The 13,160-nt window shown below is 37.5% G+C and overlaps 1 protein-coding gene across 2 annotated transcripts in view; it reads right to left on the bottom strand.

Annotated features, from left to right (window-relative positions):
* CUL4A (cullin 4A) overlaps window positions 1-13,160 on the bottom strand; it is a 75,920-nt gene that overhangs the window by 31,196 nt on the left and 31,564 nt on the right. For both annotated transcript variants that reach the window (XM_043991762.1, XM_043991763.1), the window contains exons 6-8: window positions 9,602-9,764; window positions 2,738-2,827; window positions 604-686 (exon numbers count right to left, since the gene is read on the bottom strand). In XM_043991762.1, coding sequence (XP_043847697.1) covers window positions 604-686; window positions 2,738-2,827; window positions 9,602-9,764 — 336 coding nt within the window. The remainder of the gene's footprint in view (window positions 1-603; window positions 687-2,737; window positions 2,828-9,601; window positions 9,765-13,160) is intronic.

The following is a 13,160-nucleotide window of genomic DNA, read 5'->3' as shown; positions in this document are numbered from 1 at the left end:
AGTCACAATATTTGAGGTATACCTAATTAAACTCAAATATCCAACATCTGGTAAATTCCAACTGAGTCTTATCAATAATAACTTGGTCTCTTTTTATCTAGTCATTTTAAATAGCTCAGCTTGAATTAATTTCCTTGAAAACATAGAACTGTTACCATTAGGCAGAGTAGGTAGTTATCCCAAGTATATAAATTCAAAGGTGATGATGTTAAAGCCCTGTGGCTCCCCTTCATGTCACTACCACCCAATTTGCTGATTCTTTGAAAATAAATTTCACCTAGTTAGGACAGCATTTAGTGAAGATCTGTCTTGTGGATGCTTCACAAATGTGACATATAGATTTCACTACTACCACCAGCACTACTCAGAATCAATATACCAAAAAGAAAAAAGTTTTAACTATGGTAAAATTAGAGAAAGTATTGGGGGCGGCTAGGTGGCGCAGTGGATAAAGCACCGGCCCTGGATTCAGGAGTACTTGAGTTCAAATCCGGCCTCAGACACTTGACACTTATTAGCTGTGTGACCCTGGGCAAGTCACTTAATCCCCAGTGCCCCACAAAAAAAAAAAAAAGAAAAAGAGAGAAAGTATATGATACTCACTGTGTGCTGTGATCTAAATATGTTATTACTCTGTCTCCTTCTTCTTCTAAACGTTTGTTGACATGGTTAAGGTATTCTGGGACCTTTCAAACAAAAAATGCCAAGAGATCAATAATATCACAGAAATAACACTAAAAATCACCACTGATTTCTATAATCACTTTCTTCTGGGAAGTTAAAAAATCTGACAAAAATTATCATTTTCCTCAAAATTTATTTAGAGATTAGGCTAGGATCAAAATACCAGGATTTTTAAATTGTAACTTTAGAGCTGTAAGAGGCCTAGTACAACTCGATTATTTTATAGATTAAGGTGAGGCCCAGAGATGTGGAGTGTCTTGCCCAAAGTTATACAGAGTACTAAGTTATAAGTTATGATTTGAACTCAGTTTCTCTGACTCCAAATCCAACACTTTTTTTCCACTTTTATTTTTCAATTAACAAGGACTTCTTTTCTCTTCCTTTCACACAGTTCCCTTCCAACCTCCTCCTTTCCTCCCTAAACACAGTTTTTACTGCCAATACCATTTCCTTTGTTCTTGGCTTAAGCACCAAAATGCATTTTGAGGAAAAGTTTCCATTATGATGCCATGAAATAGCATGGTTTGGTTTTGTTTAGGTTTTTTGCACTGTCCTCAGCCAAACAATGGCTGAGGTGGATCAGGTACTGGGCTGGATGTTGAGAGCTGAATTTACTTGGCACTATGAGTTACATTGTTTTTTAGTGAGGTTCCATGTCTGAATAAAGAAACTCATTTGTTTATGTGCCGGTGAACAATTTACTGAATTAGAAGGCATAAGACCGTAATGTTATTATGCTTCTCATCCCATTCAACATCTGCTTTGCTGCAGAGATGATAAAAAACAGGCTCTGTAAAGCAGGATGAGGCATTTTCTCTATTCCGAAGCTTCTTACAGGGAAACCAGCTCGAGTGTCACTCTTTAAGGACACTACCTTTGTTTCCCAGCAACTAAAGAAACGGCAAAGCTCTGATCTAGAATGTCCTTGGCCAAATGAAGAGAAAGTCACATAGCCAGGGTCCATGGCAACTACATGAGTGACATTTTGGAGAAAAGTTCAAGGAACTTGCCTAAGTCATAGGCAAAGAAACACTGTCAGGGCACTAGCAGAGTCAAAGTAACAGACTGGCCAGAATTCAGAAGACCAAATTTCCAGGGCCAGCTCTGCCACGAATTAGCAAGTTGACCATGAGTAATTCACATCATTTTTCTGGGCCTCTTTCACCACCTATAAAACAGGAGGTGCTGAACGTACTTTTCAACATAAATATTCTATTATTCTAAGACTATTTTATGGGAAAATTGTTAACTTTTAGTTTGTGTTCTAATGTTTTTTAATTTCAATTCATAAGAGTATAATGGAAAGAGCACTGGCTCTGAGATCACAGGACCTGGTTTCAAATCTTACCTCTCCTATTTACTATACGCATGATGCCAACATTTTGATGCAAGTCACCTGTAAGGCGTCATTTACGAGGAGGGGGTCATGGGCTTGGAGGCCTCTACTATCCACATCTATGATCCTATGACTCTTTTCCTTCTATATCTGCAGAGGCATCTTTAAAATATTTTTATCATTGCTTAGTTCTTTCATTTGTGCCCAACCTTCCATGCCCCCATATGGGGTTTTCTTGGCAAAGATACTGGAGTGGTCTGCCATTTTCTTCTTCAGCTCATTTTATAGGTGAGGAACAGAGGCAAAGGGGATTAAGTGACTTGCCCAGGGTCACACAGCTAGGAAGTATCTGAGGCCACATTTGAACTCAGGTCTTCTTATCTCCAGGTCTAGCACTCTATTCACCTAGTTGCCCAAAGCATTTAAAAATATTTTTGCATTATTTCCTGTTTGTGTTATCTTACTGAATTTCTGTTTTGGGGAATATTAGAAAAGTTTTCAATAGATGTAGAAAATGTAGTTTATATTAATGGCAGGGATTATTAAATCTATTAGGATATTTTTGTTTTTAGCTAACGACCAAAATCCTATTCTGGCTAGATCATAGCTGTAAGAAAAGTTTCAAAAGTGTGTGTTGGCAAATGTACATATATTAAAATTAAAAGCCTAAGGACCGAAATGAAACAAAAATATTAGGGTTATATTTAATATTTTTACCTCTCTTTCTTGCATAAGTCTTTGGCCTTCTGCAGCATATAAACAGTTAGTCTCTTCCAAAAATTTCTGCTCAAACGAATCTTTATAGACCTAAGAAACAAATATTATTATTTAGTGACAAGAAATTACAGGTCTTTGTTTCTGTTTTAAATTTGAGGTTAAGAAATTTTAACATGTAATTGGCACCAAGCTTTTGGGAAAAACAATTAGTTAAAAGATAAAAGTGACTAAGAAATCAACTATGTTTACACATCTAAACTCTTTTATGTACCCCTGTAGCCCTGGCAGGTGCCACCACGTAGGTTTTGGGGTGTGTGTGTGTGTGTGTGTGTGTGTGTGTGTGTGTGTGTGTTTTGGTGTGGCAATGAGGGTTAAGTGACTTGCCCAAGGTCCCACAGCTAGTAAGTGTCAAGTGTCTGAGACCACATTTAAACTCAGGTCCATCCACTGTGCCACCCAGCTGCCCCATGTAGTTTTTAACTATCCCTGAAATGGCTACCACTTTCCAAGAATGTGCTAGACTGGATCTCTTGGTGCCACTCAAACTCCTGGAGGCACACTGGACCAACTCAGATTCCTGAGAGAGAGATAAGTATATGCCTAAATGTTGGCTTCCAAATGTCAAAACTTCTCAGCATGGGATGTTAGGCTGAATGACAAGTACATATAATCTAAGATTATTGTATCAAATAAGGTTGTGTTTTTATAGAAGCCGCTACAGAGGGCAGTTCCTCATCAATAATGCTAGAAAATTTGGTACTTGTTTCTGAGTAGCCAAAACTTGAGACAATAAAATTCTTAAAAAACCAGTCTTTACAGAGATAGGCCTGAGACTATATAAAAAACATGGGCTAGGAATCTTGATAAGGTGTTTGGATCAAGATAAAGCTAAAAAACAAATAATTACTAGCTGTGTGACCCTGGGCAAGTCACTTAACCCTCACTGCCCCGGGGGGGGGGGTAGACAAATAAAAGTTTTGTAATATTTTAGAAGAGAGAAAGGAGAAAGTGCTAATTTTCCTCCTCAAGAATTCCTTAGCTTCTAATTTAATATTTTTCTAGAGATGACAATTATTGGCTAAATTTCAACACTATTTTCTTTTTTTTTTGGTGGGGCAATGGGGTTAAGTGATTGCCCAGGCTCACACAGCTAGTATCAAGTGGCTGAGGCTGGATTTGAACTCATGTCCGCCTGACTCCAGGGCCAGTGCTCTATCCACTGCGCCACCTAGCTGCCCCATAACACTATTTTCTAATGAATGGCTATTCTATTGCTAAATAAGGAATAATCCTCTACAGAAGAATAATGGAAAAGTATGGAATTCAAAGACAAGAACTAGAAAGGGAAAGATAAGAAATGAAGCTTGGGTATTAAGAAGCCAATTTCCTCAAAACTCCCTTCTTATCAAAAGAAGTAGAACAACCAAGGAGCCAATGATCTACCCTGGCAGAAGTTGAGTTCAAAACTGAAAATCCACTCAGAATGTGGTTATTGGTTCTCTTCTTTGTTTTCAGAAGCAGATTTGATGCCTTCCTAATAATGCTAAGTGCAAGCTCCTTATCAATGAATTATTTCTATGAATTCTTAACATTACTCTGTAATATTTAAAAATTTAAGTGTAGAAAAAAACCCTCAAATTGTACTCTATCACTAAAATGCACTGCTTGGAAGGAGGGGTGGAAGACAGAAACGAAGGACAAATCTTGAATTCATGGTGAAATATGGTCATAATGTATTAAGATTACTGTAAAATTATTTGGCTGAGTAACTTTATGTGTGCATATTCCTGTGTTAACATTTTGGAGAATTAGTTCAGGTAATTAGAGAAAGGTTCAGAAGCTCAGGTTGTAGTTTTCCTCTCCTGTATGGCTTAAAAAGATTCTAATCAAACAATTCACACTGAAAAGTAACAGTGGTTGGTTTTGGAGAAAAACAAATCTCTTAAATCCTTTTTGATAAGGGATGTAATATAGAATGTTATCAATTCTGGTTAATTAGCACTTTTAATTAAATCTATTTATGTTTCTGGTTGCAAAAACTGTGTCTAGTAGGAATGCTATTGGAAGCCCACAAAATAGGTATTTACACATAAAAAAAGCACACCTTTTGAGATTTTAAAATAGAATTAGCAATACTTACTTTCCAAAGTGTTATGTTAGGATTCTGCCCCCTCCCCTGAGTTAAACTGTGGGGAAGAAGGGATTTTGATCATACTTGTTCTTAAAATCTCAAAGGAGAATTTAAACCCCACAATCCATTAACTCCACAAGGAACTTTTGTTTTGCACCGAATAATCTTCCATAGATATAAATCAGATTTCAAAGGTAGTGGATTAATTACTTATATAAGGTCTTTCCAGGTAATACTTAATCACCCAAGAATGATTGGTTCAGTACAGTTCAGAGAACTGTTGCATAGTCTTGTGTACACTATCATGTACTAATTCTTTAAAAATAGCTAATCTGTGTATGACAATTGACATCTCTATTCTTAGAAGGCTGCCTGAGGGGAAGCTAGGTGGCACAGTGGATAGAGCACTGGCCCTGGATTCAGGAGGACCTGAGTTCAAATCTGGCCTCAGACCCTTGACACTTACTAGCTGTGTGACCCTGGGCAAGTCACTTAACCCCAATTGCCTCACCAAAAAAATTAAAATAAAAAAAGAGAAGGCTGCCTGAAAGGAGGGAAGTTACCCACTTCCACATTCCTATTCCAGTAAAAAGCTAAACCTTGATGAAATGATGATCAAGATACCAATAACAAGTAACTTCTTCCAAACCAGAATTAGAGTAATAGTTAGCTGGAAGCTCCTGGGCCAGAGGAAAGAGGACCTCCAGCAACGCTTCAGAGAGAAGTATGGATAAGCAAGAGAACCCTGAAAGTAATGTGAAATTTATTATATACTTTTTAAAGAAGCAAGCAGTACAAAATGAAGACCTACCCTCCTTTTGTGTTTTGCTGTGTATACGGAAATGCTCATTTTTGTGGGGTGATCAAATTCAGAATTCAAAAACAAAGTTTTAATAAGAAAGACCACAACCAGAACTTGAAGGCAAACAACCTGGAAGCCAGACATATGTAGACTCTGTGTGTGTGTATATATGTGTGTGTGTGTGTGTATGTATTTGTCCCTTCAGGTAGCAAGAGTGAAGGGCTTCCCATAGAAAGCCCCAAGGAGGTCAGAAACACACCCTGTGGACCTGGGAAGTCACTGAGATCAGTGGCAGTGTGACTGCAACAACACCCCAGGCTCAGGAGCTCCATGCCACAGGGCACCCTGTCCTGATACATAAATAGAGAGCCTAGAAGATCCAAAGCTATGACCCTCTAAAATTGCTAGGAGTTGGAGGTTGGCACAGGAACTCAAGTTACCAGGGTTGATTTGTCTCATCCATCCAAAATGGACTACTACTTCAGGAAGGAGTAAAGCCTGGCCTTGGCACAAAGTCCCAGAGTTCAGGAACCAAGGCTGGAGATTTGAGTAATCTTTTTTTTTTTGCGGGGGGGGGGGGGGGGGGGGGGGGGGGGGGAAGCTGGGGGTGGGGCAGTGAGGGTTAAGTGACTTGCCCAGGGTCACACAGCTAGTAAATATCAAGTGTCTGAGGCCAGATTTAAATTTAGGTCCTCCTGAATCCACGGCCGGTGCTTTATCCACTGTGCCACCTAGCTGCCACAGATTTGAGTAATCTTAAGCCAATGATTACTGTAAGAAATTATTGTAGACATAGACATGCCCCAAAATTCAACCTGGAAGAGAGAATCACTTTTTTAAAAAAATTATTTTTATTTATTTGTTTGTTTGTTTATTTGATTTTAGCAGGGCAATGGGAGTTAAGTGACTTGCCCAGGGTCACACAGCTACTAAGTGTCTGAGGCCAAATTTGAACTCAGGTCCTCCTGAATCCAGGGCCGGTGCTTTATCCACTGCGCCACCTAGCTGCCCCTGAGAATCACTTCTTTTTTTTTTTAATTTTTTTTAAAAATTAAATTAAATTAAATTTTTTTTGTGGGGCAATGAGGGTTAAGTGACTTGCCGAAGGTCACACAGCTAGTGTCAAGTGTCTGAGGCTGGATTTGAACTCAGGTCCTCTTGAATCCAAGGCCAATGCTTTATCCACTGTGCCACCTAGCTGCCCCTGAGAATCACTTCTTAACAATGGCAAGCAGAGACCCAAAGAAGGGGAAAAGGATTTTCCATGACTTTTTGAAAACCTAAGAGAAATGAAGCAAGGGATAAAAAAATGAAATAAAAGCTCTTTAGGAAAAAATAACTTAGGAGAGAAAGTAGTAACCCATACCTAAGTAACAGACTCATTTTATAGAGTAGACCAAACAGAAATCAATGACTACACGAGACAAGAAAATAAGAAGATTTTTTTTTTCAATGAAAAAACAATTTAAGGTATCTTGGTATCAAAAAGGTCTGCAAAAAAGGTCAAGAGGAGTTCATTTAAGAACTTCCAGACTCTGAAAAACCATGATTTAAAACAACAACAAAAAAACCTCCCTGGATATTATAATTAGAGTTTCCATATAAAAGCAAAGAAAAAATACTTCAAGTGTTTAGAAAGTAGTTATGCTCTCAGTGATAACTGTCAGGATCACACAAGACTTAGTATGATAAGTGGAGATATTGGAATACAACATTCCAAGAAACAAAAAAGAAGATATGGGCTAACCACCAAAAATAATTTACTTCTTCAAAGGTGGGTATGATCCTGGGGGGGGGGGCGGGGGGGTAAACACCAACGAAAGAGAATTTCCCAACAGTTCTAAAGAAAAGACCAGAATTGAGTAGGAACTTTGAATTGCAAATGTCAAGAGTCAAGAGAAACCTAAAAAGGTAAATTTATTTGAGAAGTCAGGATTTAGTACTAATTTTTAACAGGGAAGAACATACAAGTATCCTTTCAGAATCTTAATGTCTTCAAAGGGTATTGAGGTATCAAGCATTTGGAAATGTATTGGTTCTGTTCTGAGGCCTGTTAAAAGTATAAAGAGAAGAGAGGATGAAAAGAAAGAAGGCAGAAGGGGATAGAATTTGCTTATTTTCCTAATGGGGCAATGAGAAGAATATATAGTATACAAATCTGGAGGAAAGGATGAGGAGACCAGGCATCAAGTAAATTTCACTCTTATCTGAACTGGATGGACAAAGTCAGGTTGAATACACATTGAATGCTCACATGCACACACAAATAGACTGTGTTATAGAAATACATAGATTCAACAGAGAAATAAGTAACGGATGGGAGAAGAGGAAGAATCACTGTGATGTTAAGAAATGACAAAAAAGATGATTTCAGAGAATTCTGGGAAGCAGGAAATGATACAGAGTGAAGTGAGCAGAACTAAGAAACCAAATTATACAAGGACAACAATGTTGTAAAGAAAACGAGAACTTTCAAAGCCTTAAGAACTGACTAAAAGCATGACCAAGCATGTCTTCAGAGGGCCATAATGAGGCAATGCTACATACCTCCTGGCAGAGAGGTGATGATGCACTAGATCTGGGCACTGTAGGCTTGGTTTTGTTTGTCTAAGCTTATTTGTTACAACCCACCCCCACCCCCACCCCACTTTTAATAGGGGAGGGGGAGTACTTCAGGGAGAAGAGGAGTTTGAAATAGTGATGTCAAGCAAAGAATGCTACTGAATCATTAAAAATGCACAAAAGAGAACAGAACTTCAGAGGGAAGTACAGATAAGCAAGATAACCCTGAAAGTAACATGAAATTTATTATATACTTTTTTTTTGTTTTGTTTTTGTTTTTGCGGGGCAATGGGGGTTAAGTGACTTGCCCAGAGTCACACAGCTAGTAAGTGTCAAGTGTCTGAAATCGGATTTGAACTCAGGTACTCCTGAATCCAGGGCCGGTGCTTTATCCACTGCGCCACCTAGCCGCCCCCTATTATATACTTTTAAAGAAGCAAGCAGTGTGAAATGAAGACCAACCTTCCTTTTGTATTTTGCTGTGTATATGGAAATGCTCATTTTTGTGGGATAATCAAATTCAGAATTCAAAAACAAAGTTTTAATAAGGGAGAGCACAACCAGAACTTGAAAGAACTGGTTGTAGAAGGTGCTAGGAAAGGTGAAAAAGGGAAGGTTAAGAAGCCTAAAACAAGACTGGTCTACTTTTATACAGCTGCTGGTTCTGCTTACTAAAAGAAAAAACAAAATTGATAATCAAAGTACTACAAATACTCAAGACAATTTTAATTGCATCCTTTTAAAATAACTTGTTCCTCAAAGATGCTATTTGATGAAAGAAAATCCTATAATGTGATATCTAGTAACAGAATTAGAAGCAAATTAAAAAGACCACAATGCTGCCACTCTAGCTTCCCAAAGCTGACATTTCAAAAAAGCAGTTCTCTTTAAGTGGTATGCATTTGGATGTATTCAGATTTGCAAACTTAAAATACTTTTAAAAAAAGCATTCTAGAGAAATCTATTTTATTACATTTTAAATGAAAAAAAAAAAAGGGGGTGGTGGTTAAGTTTTGGACCTGTGATTTCATTTTCATCGGTTTCCTGAACTTCCAAAATAGAAATTCACTCCCCTGGCACAGAAAGGGAACTCATCAATGAATTGCAGTCTAAAAGTTTTGCCTGAGCCACTGAGATGTTAAATGAGTTCCCATAGAGATGGTATGTCAGAGGCTAGAGCTAAAGCCTTGTCTTTCCAACTCCAAGGATGGCCCTTTACTCAATGTTTCTTTTTCCATTAAATAAGAAATAAAAATTAACTGAGATCATTATTGAAAGTTATCTTTAAAAGCCTTTTTTATTGTAAGGTATGAATTAGAATGTCAGATTTATCAACTGTACTGAAAGGATCATGAAATTATATACTTACTTGAAGATCAGAGAGCATGCTCAAAAGACTTCGTAATAAGCTCCTGTCTACAGCTTCACCATTTCTCTCTCGTTCAATTAACAGAAGAATTCCATCAATAGTTTTACTTTGAACCAGCTTATCACTAATAACATGGTTTCTAAATAGTTCTAGTCCCATGTCCCTGTACAAACAATAAAGAACAAAGTTAGATCTGGAGGGTCAGTTGATATGATTAGTTTTACTATTATAGAATTAACAGCAAAAAGACAGTTTTGAATGAATTCTGAATACATTGGAATGTCAAAAATATTGCTTTAGCAATTTCATACACCTGAAGTTTCTTTAAATAGTATACTTCTATTTTCAGGATGATTACATATTATTCCCCTCCACTTACTCTATACTGCAAACCATTTTACTTGCTATTCTTTGTATGTGGCATTCTATTTCCTACCTCTATGTCCGCTGTGCCTAGAATGTTCTCCCTCATCTCAGGCTCAGCTCACAGGCTACCTTATAAAAATCATTTCCTGATTTCTAATTGTTTGGTGTATTCCTTTCCCTTCAAATTTATTTTGTATTATCTGTGTTCATGTTTCCTCCCCTCTTCAACCCCCTTAAATTGTAAGCACCTTGAGGGCAGGGATTCTTTCATTTTTGTCTTTGTAAGCACCCACCCAGCACAATATCTTATACATAACTTGAGTACTTATTAATAGAATAGAAACAAGGTTGTTACTTTGATGGAACATAGCAGGTCATATTTTCCAAAGTCAGGTCATAAAGCCCCACTTCTGGTATAAGATTTGCAAATATTTAACTACCATTTAAATGTAAATCTGCATCATAAATACAGTTCACTTAAAACTCAGGGCTTCAAACTATTTTTTCGGGGTGACTGGCTATGAATCCAATACCCTTTGTTCTTGCTTTACTACCTTTCTCCACTCCCATTATTTCCTTTGCTTTGTCAGTCTTCTTTTTCTACTTCTGCTTCTTGCTATTTCCCACAAAACTTTTCTCAATCTGATTTCTTTCTGCCTCTCTTGGTCAAGACTTTCATCCTCATATGACACATACCAGTAATTGAAAATATCCTGTAATCACTTATATGCTAAAGTCCATTGCTTATGTATCTATATATATATGTATACTTACTGTGATGGAGCCATGATTTCATCAGTGTGGGTACTCCCTCCACCAATGCAGATTGCAACCCTTCCAATGCCTTCTCATCCTGTGATTCTTATCCATGTCTTTCCATAAATCTTCCACAGAAGACCTACTCAACATGTTGGAGGCCTTTTTCCTCATTCTTTCTAATAGCCCGAAGGTATCAAAATACTGAGCTTTCCATCTGTCTTTTACATTGCTTATCACATGCAATTTATCAATAACATGCTGAAGCCTAGAAGTGGCAGTGTGGTACAACAGACTGTGCCACTGGATTTGGAGTCAGAAGACCCTATTTAAATTCCAGCTCTACTCCTCACTACCTCTGTGTGATCTTAACACCTGTTTCGTCATCTTCAAGATGAAGGAGTTGGGCTTGATAATCTTTCAGGTCTTTCATAAGCTGGAAATCCAATGATCTTTGCCCACCATCCATTTCCACTGCCTTTTGTATTAATTGTAATTTTGATTCTCCCATGCATATGGTGTTCCATTAGCCATATAGAATCTGGGAGAACACAAGTTTTAAAAATTTAGCCTTTTGTGGCATTTAGCAATTTTAGATTACTGAAAGCACTATAGTTTCTCAAGTCTAATCCAATGCAGTTTCCTCAAACAATTCTACTCTCCACTATCTGTCCATTTGTATTGCTTGGTTAAGATCAACAAATTTAAGCAGCGGCCGGCCCAATCAGCAGCATATCAAGATACGGGCAATGTTAATTTTTCATCAATTTATCCACCAAGACAACAACCTGATTTCTTTTCCCTACTGCAGATCTTTGCACAAAGCAGGTACTTAATTTATTGAACTAAATCAACCAAAGGAAAATTTGCATTCCAAGGCTTGCTGCACTCTGTACAATGTCATGTGAACAGGAAAATTTGGAGAATCTTGCTATTAACAGGGAGTCCTTCAAAGGACATCTTCCATGATACTAGAAAACATCTTAGGTTAATATATATTTAATTGTTTTACATTTAATTCTGCTTATTCCTCTCATACTTTCACAAAGAAATCTCACAAAGATTTCTCAAGGTAAGGAAGTTCAGTATGTTTTCTCAATATTCTCCCTAAAAGCAGCCTCTGTGATTCTTTCTAAGTTTTCTTGAAAAAAAAAAAATCAGTCTCACAATACTTCATTTGTGTCACCTAAAGATTTCTCTTGTATATATCTGGTCAGGTCTAACCCTTCTTCCTTGCCAGCTCCTACTAGCTTTCTTGTTCACTATATATTATCCAAATACTGTGGTCCTACTATTGTGGCTGATGAGAATATATTAAAAAAAAACCTCTTATCTGTTGAGTTCTCAATTTGCTTAACTTTCTGATTTTATCTATAAATGCCCTAGGAATGATCTGATATAGCCAGATCTAATACCAAGATCTTTAAAACCTTTTCTACTCAATTGTTTTTCAGTGTTTCATGAAGTGGTATCACTTCTTGCCTTTCTTCATCCTCAGTTAAAATATGGTCTTGTAAGAGCTAATAAGCAGGTAATACCTTTGGCAGCCACATCTTTCCATTTGTCAAAGAAATGGCGTTTGTTGACCCAAGTAATTTCTGGGCTCTTTTCAACACTGGAATTATGGTAACTGTTTACTGGCTAAATCATACCCCTCCCCCAGTTGGTGAAAGAGTTCCAGTTGACAGTTTACATAAGAAAACTGGAGTTTCTCTAATGATATAGAGTGTTTTCTTCTTATCTTAAATCCTTTTCTTCTACAGTGATATTGACTTTGACGAACACTGCTGGTTCTGAAGTGACTATGTTCATAGCTACTGCATTTCTATGAAATGTTTTTCATTTTTATGTCATTAAAGTACTTGCCATCCAGGGCCTTCCAACTTTCTTCTTAATAAAATACTGAGATACAGGTACAAGGTATTTGGGGTTTTTGGGTGCATGATGAGAATAATTCTTTTATTTACTTCCTTGAAGAGAACTTCTGATCTGTCCTTCCATTTAGCAGTAACATCTTTAGTTCTTCGGGTTTCATTCATAGCAAATGCCAATAAGAATCTGGTTCAGTTCCTCCAGTAGTGTGACAATTTGATTGCTGGACAAAGATCATACATTAAGAGTACCAACACTGAATCTTTGTAGATGCTCTTAGACTGTGAATTTTAGTGCCCTCTGCCCCACTTCCTGCCACTATAGAAGTGAAAGGACACTGCACAGAAACTGAGGGTTGCACTGTGTTTTTTGTCCATTTCATGGATTGCTGTGGCCAAAAAGAAAAATCACCACCTGGTAGCCAACCTTCCGGTGATAAGCCTTTGCATACATAGCTAGGCTGGCTCTTGGAAAACAGATACAGTTTGTTACTAGGTCTGCAAATACACACATACAAACAAAACCTCATGCTATTTTGTTCGTGTGTAAAGCCAATTCAAATGTT

The sequence above is a fragment of the Dromiciops gliroides genome, chromosome 3 (genome assembly GCF_019393635.1).
Source record: "Dromiciops gliroides isolate mDroGli1 chromosome 3, mDroGli1.pri, whole genome shotgun sequence".
Lineage (NCBI taxonomy): Eukaryota > Metazoa > Chordata > Mammalia > Microbiotheria > Microbiotheriidae > Dromiciops > Dromiciops gliroides.
This window is presented reverse-complemented; position numbering and strand designations above follow the sequence as displayed.